The sequence below is a fragment of the Aphanomyces astaci genome (genome assembly GCF_000520075.1).
Source record: "Aphanomyces astaci strain APO3 unplaced genomic scaffold supercont1.7, whole genome shotgun sequence".
NCBI lineage: Eukaryota > Oomycota > Saprolegniomycetes > Saprolegniales > Verrucalvaceae > Aphanomyces > Aphanomyces astaci.
The window spans coordinates 208,637-225,791 of NW_009798270.1; the positions used below are offsets into that span (position 1 = coordinate 208,637).

The following is a 17,155-nucleotide window of genomic DNA, read 5'->3' on the forward strand; positions in this document are numbered from 1 at the left end:
AACTTAGTTTTAGCTAATCGGAAGTACCTATGATTGGATGAGCAAGAGCTTTTCCTGCAGCATATGTTGCTAACCTGAAGCGTTTGCCCATTTCATTTCGGCAAACGCGGGGGTTTACAGAGTGGATTACCTAATACACGCGAGTGTGATTCTTGACTATGCTCGATAAAGGTTGATGTTGAGTGCTTCTTGCTCGACTTTTCGTGCCAACGAGTTGCTAACAAGCTGGCTGCAAAGCTCGTGTGAGCTGGTGCACTGCGAGCTTACCCCAGTAGGTCATTACTCTGCATGACTGCTTGGCCACGGGAGTTAATAAAACGAAGTAGTTTTAGTAAAACAACGCAAGTTTTAGATCAGCCAATGACAGAACGGTGGGGAAGCTTACTTTTACGTCGAGTGCAACTTCAGTTTAGGTTAAACTTTGGATGGTTTTAGGAGCTAAAACAACGGGCAAAATATGTGAAAAGCACAATAGTATTTTAGATAGTAATGAAATTCATACTTCGAAGTATATGACAACCGAATTATCACTCGCGCATGTGTGAGGCCTTACATGGTAGTGAAGTCTGGGAGCATTTACAGTGACCAATAAAGTGTAGGCTCACCGCCTTTCTACTTTTTAGTCCGTTTCTTCTGCTTGTCGAGCTTCTTGGCTCGGACTTGCTGCCGTTGCTTGATGCGTTCTTCCTCTTCCCGTGTTAGTTGCGGTTCCTCGATCGGAGTTTCACGCAGCGTCGCTTCAATCTTTCTGCAAATCGCCAACTCCTTGGTCATGTCAAATGTCCACTTGCCGTCGACAAAGCCCTCTTCGACGACCCTGAAGCGTTTGCCCATTTCATTTCGGCAAACGCGGGGGTTTACAGAGTGGATTAACTAATACACGCGAGTGTGATTCTTGACTATGCTCGATAAAGGTTGATGTTGAGTGCTTCTTGCTCGACTTTTCGTGCCAACGAGTTGCTAACAAGCTGGCTGCAAAGCTCGTGTGAGCTGGTGCACTGCGAGCTTACCCCAGTAGGTCATTACTCTGCATGACTGCTTGGCCACGGGAGGTAATAAAACGAAGTAGTTTTAGTAAAACAACGCAAGTTTTAGATCAGCCAATGACAGAACGGTGGGGAAGCTTACTTTTACGTCGAGTGCAACTTCGGTTTAGGTTAAACTTTGGATGGTTTTAGGAGCTAAAACAACGGGCAAAATATGTGAAAAGCACAATAGTATTTTAGATAGTAATGAAATTCATACTTCGAAGTATATGACAACCGAATTATCACTCGCGCATGTGTGAGGCCTTACATGGTAGTGAAGTCTGGGAGCATTTACAGTGACCAATAAAGTGTAGGCTCACCGCCTTTCTACTTTTTAGTCCGTTTCTTCTGCTTGTCGAGCTTCTTGGCTCGGACTTGCTGCCGTTGCTTGATGCGTTCTTCCTCTTCCCGTGTTAGTTGCGGTTCCTCGATCGGAGTTTCACGCAGCGTCGCTTCAATCTTTCTGCAAATCGCCAACTCCTTGGTCATGTCAAATGTCCACTTGCCGTCGACAAAGCCCTCTTCGACGACCCCACGCAGACACGTTTCCCACGTCACAAACTTCTCTTTCTGAGTCAAGACAAACTGCATGATGCAGTCGTATGTATCTATCGCAGGGGGGGGCACCGTGTCCGGTCGAGGGGTCGACTGGCCCGCCACATACCCGATACTGGCATACCACAACACCACTTTTTCCTTGAGGACGGCGTCGGTGCCACTCCCAACGTACTCCGCGACTACATCACCGTCGTCTTCACACGTCATCATGGGGGATGCCCCTACCTTCTTCATAGGTTGATTTCGCAAAGCTCCGCAGACCCTTGGCCACGATCCCCATCGCCGACTCCACCGCTTGCCTTTTGCCGCCAAACTGGTCGCGAATCACGGCGTGTAACCGCCGTTCAATGTGTTCTTCCTCCTCGGCGTTCGTGTGCGACTTGCGGGCTTCTTGCAAGCGCAGCACCAAGCGCTGCAACTGGTCGGCCATGACAATCGTGTCCGCCAACTTGACCAGCGCGTCGTGCCAAGTCGCCGTGATCAGCTCCAGGACCATGCGGTGGTCGTCCGACATGGTCGGCTTGGGCTTCCGCGGGGCCACTTGGGACTTCAATCGCTCGAGGTACAGCCGCCGCTTGAGTCCATCCATCCGCGAAATGGCATGTACTGCCACCATCGCAACCTTCAATCGCAGGGGGAACGAATACGAGATCCACTGCACTGTAACCTCCAACGTCCCCCTGGACCGGGGCGACAAGTACCCGTCTTCGTCTCGCAACGTCAGGGTGGCAGAGATAGCATTGCCGTGATCTAGAGCGTCCAGGGGCACACTGGCCTGTCCTAAAAAATCGCTGGACGACTCCACGCTTCCCCGGGTTGGGGTATCGTAATCGAGCACGGTTAGGGTCAACATTGGACCGTCGTCATCTTCGTCACCAGTGTCGTCACCAATGGTGTCGTCGTGTTCGCTGCTATTGTAGTCGTCTACATTGGTTTTGTCGTCGTTGAGCGCGAGGTTGTGCTCCAATAGACTCGTCACTCGTCGCATGTTCACCTTTTCCAGGACACCATGTCCCACATCGTCGTCGTCGTCGTCGTCGTTGTGTCGGTGATGGCCAGAGGCGACGACCGCCTGGTGCCGCTGCATCGCTAGTTCGTGGTCCACCCAAGCATACCTCATGTGAAACACTTCGTCCCATTCCGGAGTCAACGTGGCTTTCCGAATCGCAGTGCGCCGCAACTTGCATCCGGGAAGCGACAGCTGCACAAACGGGTCACTCGACACGCGATCTGCCGTGCGCAACCCATCGGCCCGGTGAACGGTGACCCGTATACACGTCAAGGGAACTTTGGCGGCCCGGATTGCTCGAGCTATCACTCGGGCCTTCCATTTCTCAAGCATGTACAGCCCCACACCCACCTACATACAATAGCTGTAGGGTACAAGAAACACATTTGTGTGCGAGTGGTACCGCCCACACAGCCCGCCGAAAGCGGCGTCGGAGGGCGGCTTTACGGCGCCGAGCTCGGAATACATCTTGAATGACCAGGACGCTGGGGACAAATCGTCCGATCCAGACTCAGAATCAGTGGGGACATAAACAAAGTACATACCTGTATACGGTCATTTCGTCGCCCTGCATGATATACTTTGGAGGCGTCGTGTAGCTTTGCATCGAGTGCACTTGACTTACAAAGAACATTCGGCCGTGAAAGTCGTCGAACATGGCTACCCATTGGTCGGGGTCGGCAGCCGCGGCGTCCTTCATGTCCCGGCGCAACCGCAGCACGCGTTGCTTCATCGAGTCATTGAACACGACCATTCTCTGCAGCCACATGAGATGGCCATATATATGATGCTGCCATATGAATAAGCATATAGTATGTACTAGTATACCCGAAGAGGCGGTTTTTGAGCTTGCACTTCGTAGCCCAAGGGTTCGTCCAGCACGCAGTCGCCCGTGTCCTTGTTCACAAAGTACTGTCCATGTTCCGACACGACCGCGACGTAGTCTGCCGCCAAGGGCTGGGTCAAACTCGCGGTCAGTTTCCGTTCAAAAGGCGAGTCGTGCATCATGGCTTGCTGCATCACGTCCAAAATGGCATTTTCGACATGCGGATGGCGCGGTTCCAACATCAACGCCGCCACGTGAGCCTTTTGTAGCCACTCGATGGCCGAAGCTACACTGGACGATTGTTGTTTTGTGGCGTTTGCAGCGTTGCCTCGACATGCCAAGTCGCATCGAGCGACGTCGAGCATCATGTGGATGGCGCGGAGGTCGTGGGGCGGAGGCAGGCGGCGCAGCGCCTGGACAATGAAGTGCCGTGCCAGGAAGTGGTCTGACAAGCGCATAAGTCGGGCCCCGAACGAGTGCCACACGAACGGTTGGTTGAGAAAGTCGCCGAGGGCAAATGCAATGTGCCGTTTCTCCTTGACGTCGTTTGTGAATTGCGGTCGAACTGTCGTGAGCTGGAACCCCACCTCGAGGGTCGGCGCGGCGCGACTTGAACTGTGAAGCGTGAAGTTGCTGTGGGCGGAGGAAGTGTCAGGAGCGAGCAGCCGCCACGGCTTGATGTCGACTCGACCTATGAAGAATCAAATACGGTACTGCAACAATACACAGTGGACGGGACCGTACTCGAGGCAAACAACGTCGACAACGGCAAGGTCATGTATCCGAGGGGTATGTCTCGAAGGTGCACCTTGTTGACAACTTGCACCGTGACCATCGAGTGCTTGGTCGAGGCAGGAATGGTCACGATTTGGTGGTTCCAGTTGGGCTGCATGGTTTCCCACGACGGAGGATCTGCGGTGGATGCAGTGTGCAGTTGGTTGGATTTGGGGCGGTGATGGTCCATCGTCACCACCACGCGGACGTTGGACGTGAGGATGTTGGGGATGTGGAGGCCCTGACAAGTTCCGACGGTGACCACCACGCCACTCACATGTGTGGCGCGGAACTCGACAGTGTCCGTGGCGGCTTGTTCGTCTCGGAGCAGCGTTTGCACTTGCCGGACGAGTTCGGCGTGCAGCGGGGCAAAATCTGTCCATGCGTTTGCTTGACTTTGTTGTTGGGACGCAGCGCTGTCTGTTGCCGTCGCCGCAGCCATGTCGTGTACCGCCCCGCGCATGAATCGGACGTCTGTCGCGGAGAATTCAAACGGCATCGGCACCGGCCACTTGGGGACCGCCGCGACGACGGCGGCGGCGCCACGTGCGGTCACAGTGTCGTGAAGGGTGGTCATGGTACGGATAGCCAGATCAAACTGCAAGTGACGGGCAAACAAGAACGCTAAGCGGAGAAGCGTGAGCCGATATAGGTGGCTGTACGCTGGCGTGGTGACAATTCGTCTAGCGAGTACTTGGAGAGAGTCGACGGCGCGAGGGAGCTGGAGCGATCGATACGTGACTTCAGCCATTTCGGCTAACATCTCCACGGGCCAGGTTGACTGAAGCGTGGGTGGCAGCAGCGTCTGCCGTTTCTGCAGCACTTTCTGCTTGGGTTGCGAGTCGGTGCTAGTTGTCGAGTCCCGTGCAGTTGCGGTTGCTGTCACCCCTTTTTTCTTTGGTTTCTTTCCTTTGGTTCCTTTAGAAGACGAGGGGGCTACTACGTTTGACAACAAGGCGGACGGCTCCTTTCGAAAGGCAGAAGGAGGGGGCATGGGCACGGACGGGCCGTATTTCCGAACGATGGGAACAGGGAAGACGGCGAACGTCGACTTGTGCTGGCGCTCAAAGGTCGCTGCAAGCGCATCCATGGACCGCACGGCCAAGTTCAAATGCACGAAATCGAACCCATTGATGCAATACGCTCGAACATGTGCCCGGACGAGCCGTCGATGGATGTCGACAGTCGCCAACGCGTGAAAATGCTGGCGGTAAATGCACTCTAACAAAAGCACTTCATCTTGGGGGCGGCCGCGGGTGCGGGCCGTGTACGTGTCGAACGCTAGGGCGCGACTCCACAGGCGATCGAGTTTCTGAACCCGCCGCATCGCCGCGGCGAGGGTGCTTGCCTTGGCCGACCACGACCGGCGAATGCATTCGTAGGATGGGTTGATGGTGACGGCATGTTGGATCAATATGAGACTGTCCGTGAGTTTTCCAATCCCGCGAGCTGCTTTGGCTAGGATGAGACACGCTTCCCCTGCTGGTGCGCGAATCTCCCCCGGGGTTCCATCGGTAGTTCCAGTGGAGTGTCGCTTAGACGTGTGCCACCCCCCCGCGCCCGACCACCCGCGTTTAGAAGAAGAGGCATGTTTGGTTTTGGCAGCAGCAGCGTGAGCGGCTCTTGTCGTCTGAAATTGTAGGTATGCTGGACAAGTCGACGCGAGAAAGCCCGAAAACACGTAGCCGGAATGCTGGTCCCACAAGTGCGCGGCGTGGAGCCAGGCGTGGTCCGAGAGGTGCCATTCCTCCCACTGTGACCACTCGACCCCATACTTGGACTCCGAACGAGAAGATGACGACCTCCGTCGCAGTCCCTGGCGAAGGGAAATGCCAGCGGCGCGCGGCAACTTGCTTAAGAACCCCAGCAACGTCCGGTCAGCCGCATCCGGACTGTTGGGGTTGCGGTAGAAGTTGTCAGTGCTGTCGCCATTACCACCTCTCGTGACTTTCATGGTCGTGATGGCGCCGTCGTCCCACTTCACTTTGACGTACACATGCGACGACGATGCTTTGATGCGATGCACCAAGAATGTCCCAGGTGGAGTTTGCTATCCATTACGCCATTCCAAGCTTAGGCGAACACCCTTCAAACATACATAGAATACATGTAACATATATATACACACACCTGCAAGAGAGATTCGGCCACGGATGCAGCCATGACCCCATGGTAAAATCTACAAGCGCAACTACCATTGTATTTTTGTAGTGCTGGGGACTTGAGATGTATACCCCATATCCGGCCAAAGCTCGACAATCGAAAAACAAGTTGCGTATTCCACAGCAGACAGTCTTGCGTATCGCTCCGCTTCAGTTTCTGGTGGCGGAGATGGTTCTGTGGCGGCGGCTGCTACCGCGACGATCCCTTCGATCGAATTCGATTCCACCAGCACCTTCGTGACTGACTGAGTTTCGTCTGGATCGACAGCGGACGTATTTTCAAGGTTGTTTTCATCTTGTATGGCCACCTTTGCATTCGCTGGCTGTTGAGGATCCCCTAATGTGCTGACTTTCTCTACAGCCAACGAAGGGATGGGCACAAAGTCTCGTTCTTTGGACAAGAGGGAATACACGGTCGCCAGCATGTAGCGCAACGCAAGCTCCGAGTACGTTTTCAGCGGTCCCAGGGCCAGCGTGGCGGCGAGATGACGTGCACAGTCGTCCATGGCGTGGTTTTGAAAGCAAACGTTTGATGCCAACACGTGCGCCGTGGCCCCCCATTCCTTGTCCAGTGGTTCCGAGGTCGTGCATGCGACATTGAGTACAGCGTCGCATAGCGCCAAGCACGGGGCGAACGATTGGTTGTAAAACAACGCGGTGGCGTACACCAGCCCCAAGACCAACCACGTCGAGGGCTGGATGGGCTGCACGATGCCCCCATCGTTCGCGATCGCTGGTCGCTCCACGTCACTGGCTTTGGGCAGCAGCCGACGAAACGCGGCCAGCGTCTTCTCCAAATGACTGCGGTCCCCCGATGCTTCAAACGCGTAAAAGTGACTGGTACCAAATTTTATCCAGAACATTTCGTCGTTGTCGGTGTCGCCGTCTGCCCATCCAGTCAAAAAACTCTGCTCGAGCAAGAGAGACGCCTCGTAGTACGCCCCACTGGCGTACAACAAATAGCCCCGTGTTGGCATTTGACTCAGCCGCGTGGTTTCGTTTTGCAGCGCCAGCGTCCGGAATCGGCTGCGCGCCGCCCGACCTCGCTGGACTGCACACATTTCAATCACCACGTCAGTGAAAACATGAGGCAAATCGAATTGTGATGCAAGCTGTAAAGAAATCGAATTGTGATGCAAGCTGTAAAGATGTGATCGTGCTTACCTCGTTGAATACGACGAGCGGCGGTGTGGCAGATGGTGATCGCGACCACTGGAACAGTGACACTCAAGACGGACACGACAAGCCGCTGCGCACTTCGTCGATAGAGCAGCCGCATCGCCAAAGTTCGTGCTACGTAGCTTCGGTAGGCGCATTGTATGGTCGTGGCAGCCGCGGCGAATCGACGGCCGACCAGTGCGCGGCGGGCGAGGTGGCAGCGAAAGGCACATTGAATCGTGAGTGCCGACTGATGCCGTCGCCAAACTTGATATAGGTGGGCGTGTCTGCTCCATCGAGTTAGGATATGATAATCCACATATAGAAACCGTCCACACAAGGTACTAAACGACACTGAATGCACGTTAAAAGTCATGGACAACCCACAAAGTCAAACTCGTACGAACCGTTGAACGGCCCACCGACAGCGCATTTTGCACTGCACCACCAACGCTGCGTGATACCCGATGTGCTTTCGAATGTGGTGCATCAGCGTACAAGTTCGGACGACGGCGTCGGTGATCAAGTGCCGAAGCGGCGACGGCTGCCGCACATGACGAGCCAGACGAATGGCAGCGCGGAAATGAAGGTGCTTTTGCAGCAATGTTGCGGCTAGCGTGTAGTAGGAAGAGGTCGATGGAAGGGCAAAGTGATGGTCGTTCTCCAATGGAAACAAGGCTCGGATAGCAGGTGCTGCAGGGCGTTGGGTGGTGACGATGGCAGACCATGCCGCCTGAAGGCAAGTGCGCCAGATGGAGATGCTCGCCGCCCGGTCTTCCTGCAGCATGAGACAGGCTTGTCGAGCGGAGTGTAACCTTCGTTTGGCGACAAACGTTCGAACTGCACATTGGATGGTCAAGGCCGCAGACTCCTCGAGGCGGTGTCGCGCCACCACGGTGTCTGGTGGCCTCTGCAGGCGGGAAGCCCACCTGCGCATGAATGTCCCATGAGATCATATGGGACTTTTAGCCAAATCAAAAAGCTACTGCGTTTGTGACTGCCGCCACTGACGACGTACGTACCTAGCTTTACTTCGTGCGATAAAGTTGCCTGCGCGCAAGTCGACAGTGTGGTCTTGCACAAGTGTGGAATACGAAAGAAGGGTGTGGTATGCTGGCTGCTGTGCTGAGGTCGGTGGGGACGTGGGGGTAGCTGTGATGTGGATGATGTCAGTGGACGATGTGGTAGCGTCAAGGACATTATGGTTGTTTGAATCATTCTGGAAAGTAGGGCAAATCGTGTGGTGGTGAGTTGAAGCTGCTGCCATGGGAGGCAACGGATGGGCGGTGGCATGTGGCCGCTTTTTCGACCGCCGTCGAGGCCACATGGCGATGCGTAACGTTGTGTGGCCGTTTTGAACGAAACTGTCGTTGGCGTGATTTCCTTAAGGACATGGTTTGTTCAATAAAGCAACACGAATGCATGTTAACACACAGGTCGCGTCTTGCTACAGATGCCCACTGTTGGGACAGGTGTCTATCTGCCGCCGTTGAGCTTTCGAATGATGAACATGCTCGAGTCCAAGTACGACGACGCGACGTTTTGCATGCACGTGACTTCACTGCTGGACAACGACGTGTCGGGCTTGGCCGCACTGCATTTGTCCCACGCAATCGCCGTGATCTTGGCGATGGCTTGTTGCACCAACACCTTTTGCTGCTCCTCCATGATGATGTCGTTCACGCTGGTTCCGCCGCTGCTCGAGACGGCAGACGTGTAGTTCGTGCTTGGCTGTTCATCCAACGAGGAAAAAGTAGAGTCCGAGTACGACGACACGGGCTCTTCCTTCGGTGTGCTGCTGCCACCCAAACCGAACCAAGACATGGTGATGCTTTGATGGAAACCAGTAAATGGTTGCTTTCCCAGACAAAGAGGGTAATTCCGGTAGGAAAAAGGGTTTTTTAACGCAAATTATGACAAAACATGGTACAATCGACCGGATAATCGATGTGGTTTCCGGGCACGCAATAAAGACCAAGGAAGTGGCAGCATTGCCATCATGACGAATCGCCAGGTCCTTCTGCGAGCCCACTGGCTTGTGAAAGCTTCGCGAAAAGCATGGAACCACCAGGCTCGACCAAGCTTTGTTGCCTCTCCCTATAGCGTCATGTCTTTCAACCCAGCACTTTTGCAGGATGTGGCCGCCGTGGCCTCAACATGCCCAAATGAACACTCCACACCAGCATTAGCATCTCCGGTTGTACCGCGTCTGGGAGGAGTGCTCACGGAAAAGTTGCAAGCGTCCATCTTAACGCAATCCAACCTCAAAGCGTTCGACAAAGTGGTGAAAACTGTAGACGATTTGCTGGCCAAGCAAGTGACCATCAACGACGTCGTGTGGAGTCGATACCTCCAGGCCTTGAACCACTTGAGCCAGTTCGACGAAACCGTTGCGCGATTTGAAACCCTCTTGGCCGAGTACGGCACCTCCATGTGGCGCCACGATCGCATGTACCTCGTCCACGCCGCCCTCTTCGCCGCCAAGAACCTCCGCCGCGGCGACTTGGCGTTGACCTTGGTCCAGGAATCTCACCGCCACGGCGCCCTATACCTGCAAAACAGACACTACTTTGACGCATTGTGGGCCAATTCGATCGTTCTCGTCGCGGGCAAAGGCAACACTCACCTGCCTCGGTACACGTACCATGCGTTGCCCAATGCATTGGCCATCGCGCACCTTGCGGCTAAAGACGGTTTCTGCCTGCCTCCCTTCGTGTGGCTAGAGCTCATCGAGGCTTGTGTGCGGCACAACCACCCGTCCGAGACCATTCTAGCGTTGACAGGGCTGATGGCCAGCCATACGCCGCTCGTCCTTCCCAACGCCCGCACCCTGCAGCGCGCCCTCGCCACGCCGACTCATGCACGGCGGCACGAACTCTCGATGCAAATGCTGCGCCAGTGGATCCCCCATCTGTCGCGATATGCTCCGCAAGATGCGAGCCGCATTTGTGAAACGGTCTTGAAGCCCCTGTGTCGCCTGGGGATGGCGTCCAGACCACTGCCGCGCAGCGCCGACGCGGCAACTCCCAAAGGAAGCCATGGTGCCGACGTGACCGAGCTGTCTCAAGCCAACGCCCTGATCTTGGTGAGCGAAATCGTCGACACGATGGTCCGCCACGACCTTCGATTCCATCCATATGTCCTCACAGAGTACTACTTGCCCGTGGCAGTTCCGTCTTTGTCGGCGCCGCTCTTCTTGGCCCATGTAGGGTCTTGTGGGCCCCATACATTGGTGCTGAATGCCTATGTTTTGCAAGTGGCGTTGCGGGAGTATACGTCAAGGGGACAAGTGGAAGACGTCCAGTGCCTGCTGCAGGCCGCGTTGGACCACGAAATCGAAGTGACGTGGACGTCCATGGAGTCGATCTTGAACATGTTTGCCAGAGTGGGAGCGTTCGATGCTGCCACGTCGTTGGTCGAGTCCATTCTGAACGACACTGCCTCAGACACTGAAGTTCGTTCAACCGACGAAATGCCGCTGTTCTTATACCGCCATGCCATGCACGCATACATGGAGTCGAATCGGTTGGAAGAAGCCGACGCCTTCTTCAAACGGCATCTCGAGACTCGACAGGACGAGTTCGGCAAAGCCATGGCGCTGGTAGCCGCCGCCGCGCGCCGGTTGCGGGAGCGAGCGGTCGTGCCTTCGTTGCCAGAAGTCAAGGACCAGAAGCGCCCCAAGGACAAACAACTCCAACCCCCACGAGCATGAGAATATATTCACAACAGGAGATGATAGAAAATGCAAAGTTACGGTGATATTAAGAGGTTGCGTCCACACTATGCATCGCTCACGGTGGTGCTGCATCTACTCATCTACTGCTACTTCCATGGTACAAATACAAAGGCACGTTGTCGAAGTGCCCGACATCTTTCTTGGCTTGATGCACCAAGCCAGGAATGTGCCACGAATTACTCACGATTCGACAGCCTCGCGCAAGGGCCACTTCAAATGTAGGGATGAGTTGGACCAGAGCTTCGGGAAGCAAGTAAGTTACAATGACTGTGGCGCTGGACAAGTCGGCTTCGAGGAGGTCGCCGTGGAGGACTCGGACGCGGTCTTGGAGGTTGTACCGGTCAATCTTGCGCTGGAATTTGTCAATCAAATGCGCTTCGATCTCGATTCCCACGGCAGATGCGCCGTGCCGACGAGCCGCCGCGATGCAAATGCGTCCATCTCCACAACCCAAGTCAAAAACTACCTAGAGAAAACCCATGTGGAGAAAACTGGTGTGAAGGTCGACGGCCAGTCGTACGTACATCGTCGGCGGCGACGTTTGCCAGCTGAAGGATCTCGTGAACGACGTCGTACTCGGACTGACATGGCGGCGCCAGCGAGTCACCTTCCAGCCACATGTATGTGAACTCGTCACCCTCGTCGTCGCTCCATTCCACTTTGGTTGCCATGGCGTGGCGCCTTTTGTGATGACAGCCAATCCCAGCCAAGCGCCAATCACGAACCATGATTGTCGGACGATTTAAGTCATCGACGGGGGTCAGAGTGTGCAATACTACTTTCAAAGCAAAACTAAATATTGAAGCACTATGATTGTTTTGATACATACCAGTATGAAATCCTAGTATGCGTTAATGTCTATAATATTCCAGCGCGCACTTTGAAATCGGCAAACTTGCACGACTGTTGTGCAAAGTGGTGTGTGAATTTTGAGCAGACGTAAACGCTGGCGAGATGGCAGTGCCCCGATAACTAAGTTAATGACAACCCCAAAATGAAGTTCAAACTTCTTGGAAGGAATGCGGCATTTCATGTACAGATCAAGCGCGAACACGGTTGCGTTTCCATCGTACGGAATCGAGACGCATAGACATTCGACAGAGGTGAAAGTGCAAATCTCCCGAGTTAACATTTAAATACATCGTGTGGGCTTCACGTAAGCCTGAAAAAGTTAAGTGTGCAGTGCAGCCAACGCCATCGAGTAGTAGTGAGGTCGCAACAGCGACTCGCCGTGAGTCAGGCCTTCCCACATCGTCACGCGAATAGAAGCATGGGGTTCGTCCGGCGAGTTGGCCTACATATTCCCCTCTCCAGTCCCCATCCACAACGCCCTTTCAACATATAAAAAAAGCCAAATATACCTGGACCCCTCGTTGCAGCAACGCGTGGACTGCGGGGGTATCGGCGATTTGATCGCAGCTCGAAAGGAAAATCGACGCCGCCACTTCGTTTGTCGAGCAGTGTCGGGGCAGTTCTTCGGGAAATAAAATGTTGTTGTACCACCAAAAGTGTCGGCGAATGGCATGGGCAATGTGCAATTCTTGCGACTACGACGGCAACAGCATACAGTCAAGTCCACACAACCAACACTGTCCTTACCACAAAGTACCACATGATCACTTGCAGCCCCGTCGTGGGCTCGCGGTACAGAAAATTGTATGCCACATCCCGACGACAGAGCAAAAACACGACCGGATCGATCAACGTCAGACCAGAGACCCACTGGGGCGCGTCTTTGCACACCCAGCTACACACGACCGACCCCAACGAATGGCCCATCCAATGAGCTGAAGCGACGCCATGCGCCGCCAGCATATGCGAAATCGCCCCCAGGGTATCATCTTGCGATGGAACGTTTGCTTCCAGCTGCATCGACACATACCGAAGCTCGAGTAAAAACAGTTGCCGCGTACGGCACTCAGCCGCCATACGCAGCACCATCGGGATGTACATCAACAATCCTACAGCCATCAAATACTCTATCAACTGTTCGACATATATCAGTCCCATATACCTGCCCCAATTCCGTGTACAAACACAACAGGATCCTCTGACGGATCCTCCGCCGACATCTTGGGGGTACTACCCCCTCGGTACCAGTAGCTGCATCCGGTGCCCACCACATGACGTTCAAAGCCCAGTTGTGCCAGCACCAATGCCGCCAGCACATCCATACCTACGCAACAGATATGTAGTGAGTTCACATGTCCTGACCACATGTGATTTATGGACACATGCTTCACAGACGACACGAACCCATGGTAACGACGTAAGCAATCAATGGGCGCTCGGCACATTCAAACTCGTCCAGGGTGTGGCGGATACACGGGTTCGATGAATTCAGTTGGCCTTCTCCTGCCAATGGTTCCCGAACCCCAGCGCGAATGTAGAGCTGGTCCACCATGGCGTCGATGGCCGTCCAGTCGTACTTGGGGCAGTCAGTGGGCACATCATCCGAGTAAAACACGTAGGCGAGCCACCGTCGAAGGTCATGTCTTGTCAGGCGTTCAAGTGGTGTGCCATAAAACCACTACTCACGCTATGAACCACCAGCCCAAAATCATACAATGTCCTACCTCTTCCACGAATATCTTGACGTCAGGAATATCCGCCATGCACCGCTCGAATAGCCCCACGTGGGGGGCTGTGTGATGGGAAAATTGTTTGCGAAGCGGTGGGGGGCTGGCTTGGGGGGAAGCCAACGACGTTTTGGACACGTGATGATACAACGTGAACACGACTTCCACAAAACAGTACAGCATCAGTGGGGTCGCAACCCATGGGTTCAATGGAGTAGGATGAAACCATTGCCACTGGTCTAAAGCAAGGACTACAAGTGCCACTGGGGCCACGTAGACGATGGCGCTACGAGGTCAAGGGTAAACTGGCAATCCATAAGTCTAGAAACTACATACCGAACTGGAAAGACAAGTAATGCCAAGAGGAGGTAGTAGTCCCAAGTCTTGGGCTTCGGTGGCTCAAAGGAGCCGCGAGCTGGCTTGGTGGACGTCATTGCAGCAGGCACTCCACGACTGAATCGTTGACGAAGTCCCATTGTGTAGGTGGAAAGAAATCGTGTAGTGTCAACTTGAAATTTTTTTCCTTCAACATTGAAAGATCGTGACGCGATTCGAGTCGAATCAACTGTCACGTAATTACAACCAATGGCTTCGCTGAAGTTGGCACAGGCACGTTGGATTGGCTGGGTACTTTGAATATGTCACCAATCATATCGACGTACGTTACAGAATGACAGTCCAGCGCCAAGGGTGTGACCACGTTTGCTCGTGTAAACGAACAGTAGAGCCACACCAGGCATGCACAGATTTTATTATGATTACAGCAGCCCAGACTTGAGGCCAAACCCAACACGCATGCCGTTGGAGCTTTTCCTGTTGAAGATAGCAACGGCTTCGTCATACGAGACTGTGGTGTCGATACTCAAACTGAGGATCACTTGTTTCCGCGCAGCGTCCAAGAGTCCTCGAATCTCATGGAACGATGGGCGTTGGGATGGATCGGGATGCCAACATGCCTTCATCAGGTCATGCAGCACTGTGGGAATGTGGGCACATAATGGCGGACGGAGGTTCTTGTGCACCACCATGTACGGCAAGTTGATAGGGTCTTGGTCCAAGTAGGGTTTCTTGAAGCAAAAGAGCTCCCTAGTACTCGACTGTAAACCATGTTGAAAGTATGGAAGGCGAATTCTCGTCGAACACGTACCACAGTACAATGCCATACGAATAGATGTCGATTTTCTCCGAGTAGACATCTCCCCGATACACCTCGGGGGCCACCCATCGTGGAGTCCCGCACACGGTGTTGGCAATCGCATCTTTTTCCAGCGACCTTGACAATCCAAAGTCGGACAACTTGCATCGAAACAGTTCTGTGATGAGTAAGTTTTCCGCCTACGTGAATGTGAAGTGCTTTAGTCAAGCAATGGACGGCGACAACCTACCTTAATGTCGCGGTGCAAGACGATTGGGTTGAGGGAGTGGAGGTAATGACATGCAGAGGCACAGTCGTTTGCAATGTCAAGCGTCAAGCCCCATGTCGCGCGAGCTTTCTTGGATTCCACCAACTTGAGTAGATCGAGTACCTATGTTGCCACCAAGCGTGTTAGGATCGTCCAAGTACAAACCATCGCACCGAGCCTTCGCACAGTTCCGTGATCAAGCAATAGTTGGGGTGTTCTTGAACCGCCCCGAGGAAGTGTACGATGTTGGGGTGGATGAGCACCGACAAGATGTCCACTTCTTGGGCAAAGTCGACCAGTTCCGTAGACTGTTCACTCGTGTCGCGAAGGTAGATCTTTTTGACCGCCACGCGTTTGCCCTTGCAGTACGCTTCGTATACGACCCCAAAGTTACCTGCCCCAAGTGTCGACCGCACGTCGATCTCGTTGAACGGCAAGTTCAAGCCAAAGAACACGGTGCCGAGCTGCCTCGACTCTGTGATCACGTCGTCCTCTTTGGTTTTCAACTTGACGCGAGCCGAGTTGGCGAGCGTCCCAGCCTTGTTAGCGTTGACAAACTTGTGTGTTTCCACGGAAATCCCCACAGGTTCGACACTTGATGCGACGCAGCCCATGGTGGTGGTGATGGTGCAGTTGTCGCTGCCGACTACTCGAAGGATGCACAACGATCGAGAGATGTCCACCGAGAATTTCAACGCTGAAGCGGGCGATATTCAAAACCTAATTTTAGACCGACCACGTTTGGAAACGTGCGCGCCTGGCTCTCGACATACGCACACTGTTCGTCGGCGAAACGACGAAACGGGATCGACGTAGTCCTTAGAACAATGCCTGGGGCGGCAGATCACAAGAACGGCAACCGAGACGACGACGGGACGCCGCCTTCTTTGGTGTCGGCGTTGATTGAAGCCGATTTGGCCCGCGTGTTTCGATTCCTTTGCGGCTACGCTGCACGAGCCAAACTGCGGCGACTCGAGCGAGAGCTACACTTGAAATCGCAAGTGATGGCGTCGCATGCCGCCAATGCGACGACCAACGTGCCAGAAGCTTGGGGGGCGTTTGCAACGGACGCGTACGAAATCATGGAAGTACTTAGCGAAGGAGAAACTGAACAAGTGGATGCATTGCGGCGAGAGATCTTGGCTGTGACGCGCGATGTGGGCGCTGCCAAGGCTGACGGCCCAATCACGTGCAACGACTTGTGCCAGTTGCTCAAAGACATGAGCCTACCATTGTCCAAGGTAAGAAGGGTTGTGGGGGTGAAGATTGGGGGTGAAGTTATGTCGGATGAACATAGGTCGAAGTGGAGCACATGATATGGGAAGTGGACGAAGACATGGATGGATGCGTGAGCATGGACGAATTTAAGACCATGTTTAGTCGATGTGTGCAAGACCACCACGGCGTCGAACCCACGCAGCTGTACCATCTCGTCCAGTTTTTAATTTACGACCAGGATTTCAACTTCAAACTCACAGGTTGGAGCCAAAATCCATACATTCGTTGTGTTCCAGTCGCTAAAACTTTTCTTTATTGATGAGGTTGTGGTAGTGGGGGAGATCGCCCAGAGGTCCAACGTCCGCCACAACTCGGAATTGCTTACACGGCAACTCTCATCTCTATTTGGCAAAGAAGCCCCCGAAAGTCTTGTGTCTTTGCCAACGTACTGGGCAGTGGTGAACACGACGATTCCGAATCTATTCAATTGATGATACCGGTAAATACAGTACGTAGAACGTGATCAAAATTGACCCGAGGGCGTTATCGCTGTTATTAATACATGTTATAATTTAGAAATCGTTGGCTAAACTTACCTGAAATTTTTGATTAACGTTATATCTATTTTGAACTATGATTCTCTTAAGTACGTAGCATACACTATTCCCACACCGTACTTACCGTAATGAGTTGCCTGCTAACAC

The 17,155-nt window shown here is 53.8% G+C and overlaps 8 protein-coding genes across 9 annotated transcripts; 2 read left to right on the plus strand and 6 right to left on the minus strand.

The window, feature by feature from the left end:
- Positions 1 to 341: 341 nt before the first annotated feature.
- Positions 342 to 8,866, minus strand: H257_04021. Of its 2 annotated transcripts, XM_009828377.1 has the most exons (12): positions 8,538 to 8,866; positions 7,923 to 8,444; positions 7,522 to 7,802; positions 6,430 to 7,408; positions 6,326 to 6,374; positions 4,166 to 6,245; positions 3,424 to 4,112; positions 3,141 to 3,352; positions 2,999 to 3,080; positions 1,812 to 2,946; positions 1,297 to 1,765; positions 342 to 438 (listed from the first exon to the last, which is right to left on the minus strand). In XM_009828377.1, the coding sequence occupies exons 1-11, from the start codon at positions 8,840 to 8,842 to the stop codon at positions 1,356 to 1,358; spliced, it is 6,744 nt and encodes a 2,247-aa protein (XP_009826679.1). In that variant the 5' UTR covers positions 8,843 to 8,866; the 3' UTR covers positions 342 to 438; positions 1,297 to 1,355. The 2 variants fall into 2 exon arrangements, with proteins under 2 accessions (XP_009826679.1, XP_009826680.1); XM_009828378.1 differs by lacking the exon at positions 342 to 438 and having other exon boundaries at positions 1,246 to 1,765; positions 8,538 to 8,842.
- On the minus strand, positions 613 to 834 carry H257_04022 (hypothetical protein; the record flags this gene model as incomplete). Its single annotated transcript, XM_009828379.1, has 1 exon — positions 613 to 834. The coding sequence occupies one exon, from the start codon at positions 832 to 834 to the stop codon at positions 613 to 615; it is 222 nt and encodes a 73-aa protein (XP_009826681.1).
- Positions 8,867 to 8,880: 14 nt separating the features above from the next.
- Positions 8,881 to 9,399, minus strand: H257_04023 (hypothetical protein). Its single transcript, XM_009828380.1, has one exon. The coding sequence runs from the start codon at positions 9,337 to 9,339 to the stop codon at positions 8,992 to 8,994; it is 348 nt and encodes a 115-aa protein (XP_009826682.1). The 5' UTR covers positions 9,340 to 9,399; the 3' UTR covers positions 8,881 to 8,991.
- An 80-nt stretch (positions 9,400 to 9,479) lies between these two features.
- H257_04024 (hypothetical protein) lies at positions 9,480 to 11,371 on the plus strand. Its single transcript, XM_009828381.1, has one exon. The coding sequence runs from the start codon at positions 9,515 to 9,517 to the stop codon at positions 11,225 to 11,227; it is 1,713 nt and encodes a 570-aa protein (XP_009826683.1). The 5' UTR covers positions 9,480 to 9,514; the 3' UTR covers positions 11,228 to 11,371.
- Positions 9,492 to 11,940, minus strand: H257_04025 (hypothetical protein). Its single transcript, XM_009828382.1, has 2 exons — positions 11,776 to 11,940; positions 9,492 to 11,717 (listed from the first exon to the last, which is right to left on the minus strand). The coding sequence occupies exons 1-2, from the start codon at positions 11,920 to 11,922 to the stop codon at positions 11,328 to 11,330; spliced, it is 537 nt and encodes a 178-aa protein (XP_009826684.1). The 5' UTR covers positions 11,923 to 11,940; the 3' UTR covers positions 9,492 to 11,327.
- Positions 11,941 to 12,351: 411 nt separating this feature from the next.
- H257_04026 (hypothetical protein) lies at positions 12,352 to 14,324 on the minus strand. Its single transcript, XM_009828383.1, has 7 exons — positions 14,167 to 14,324; positions 13,828 to 14,116; positions 13,508 to 13,781; positions 13,266 to 13,427; positions 12,851 to 13,212; positions 12,613 to 12,798; positions 12,352 to 12,545 (listed from the first exon to the last, which is right to left on the minus strand). Exons 1-7 carry the CDS (start codon positions 14,304 to 14,306, stop codon positions 12,423 to 12,425), a joined length of 1,536 nt encoding a protein of 511 aa, XP_009826685.1. The 5' UTR covers positions 14,307 to 14,324; the 3' UTR covers positions 12,352 to 12,422.
- Positions 14,325 to 14,511: 187 nt separating this feature from the next.
- Positions 14,512 to 15,953, minus strand: H257_04027 (TKL protein kinase). Its single transcript, XM_009828384.1, has 4 exons — positions 15,407 to 15,953; positions 15,216 to 15,356; positions 14,978 to 15,165; positions 14,512 to 14,916 (listed from the first exon to the last, which is right to left on the minus strand). Exons 1-4 carry the CDS (start codon positions 15,845 to 15,847, stop codon positions 14,589 to 14,591), a joined length of 1,098 nt encoding a protein of 365 aa, XP_009826686.1. The 5' UTR covers positions 15,848 to 15,953; the 3' UTR covers positions 14,512 to 14,588.
- A 15-nt stretch (positions 15,954 to 15,968) lies between these two features.
- Positions 15,969 to 17,038, plus strand: H257_04028 (hypothetical protein). Its single transcript, XM_009828385.1, has 3 exons — positions 15,969 to 16,474; positions 16,531 to 16,711; positions 16,785 to 17,038. The coding sequence occupies exons 1-3, from the start codon at positions 16,061 to 16,063 to the stop codon at positions 16,940 to 16,942; spliced, it is 753 nt and encodes a 250-aa protein (XP_009826687.1). The 5' UTR covers positions 15,969 to 16,060; the 3' UTR covers positions 16,943 to 17,038.
- The last annotated feature ends 117 nt before the right edge of the window (positions 17,039 to 17,155 follow it).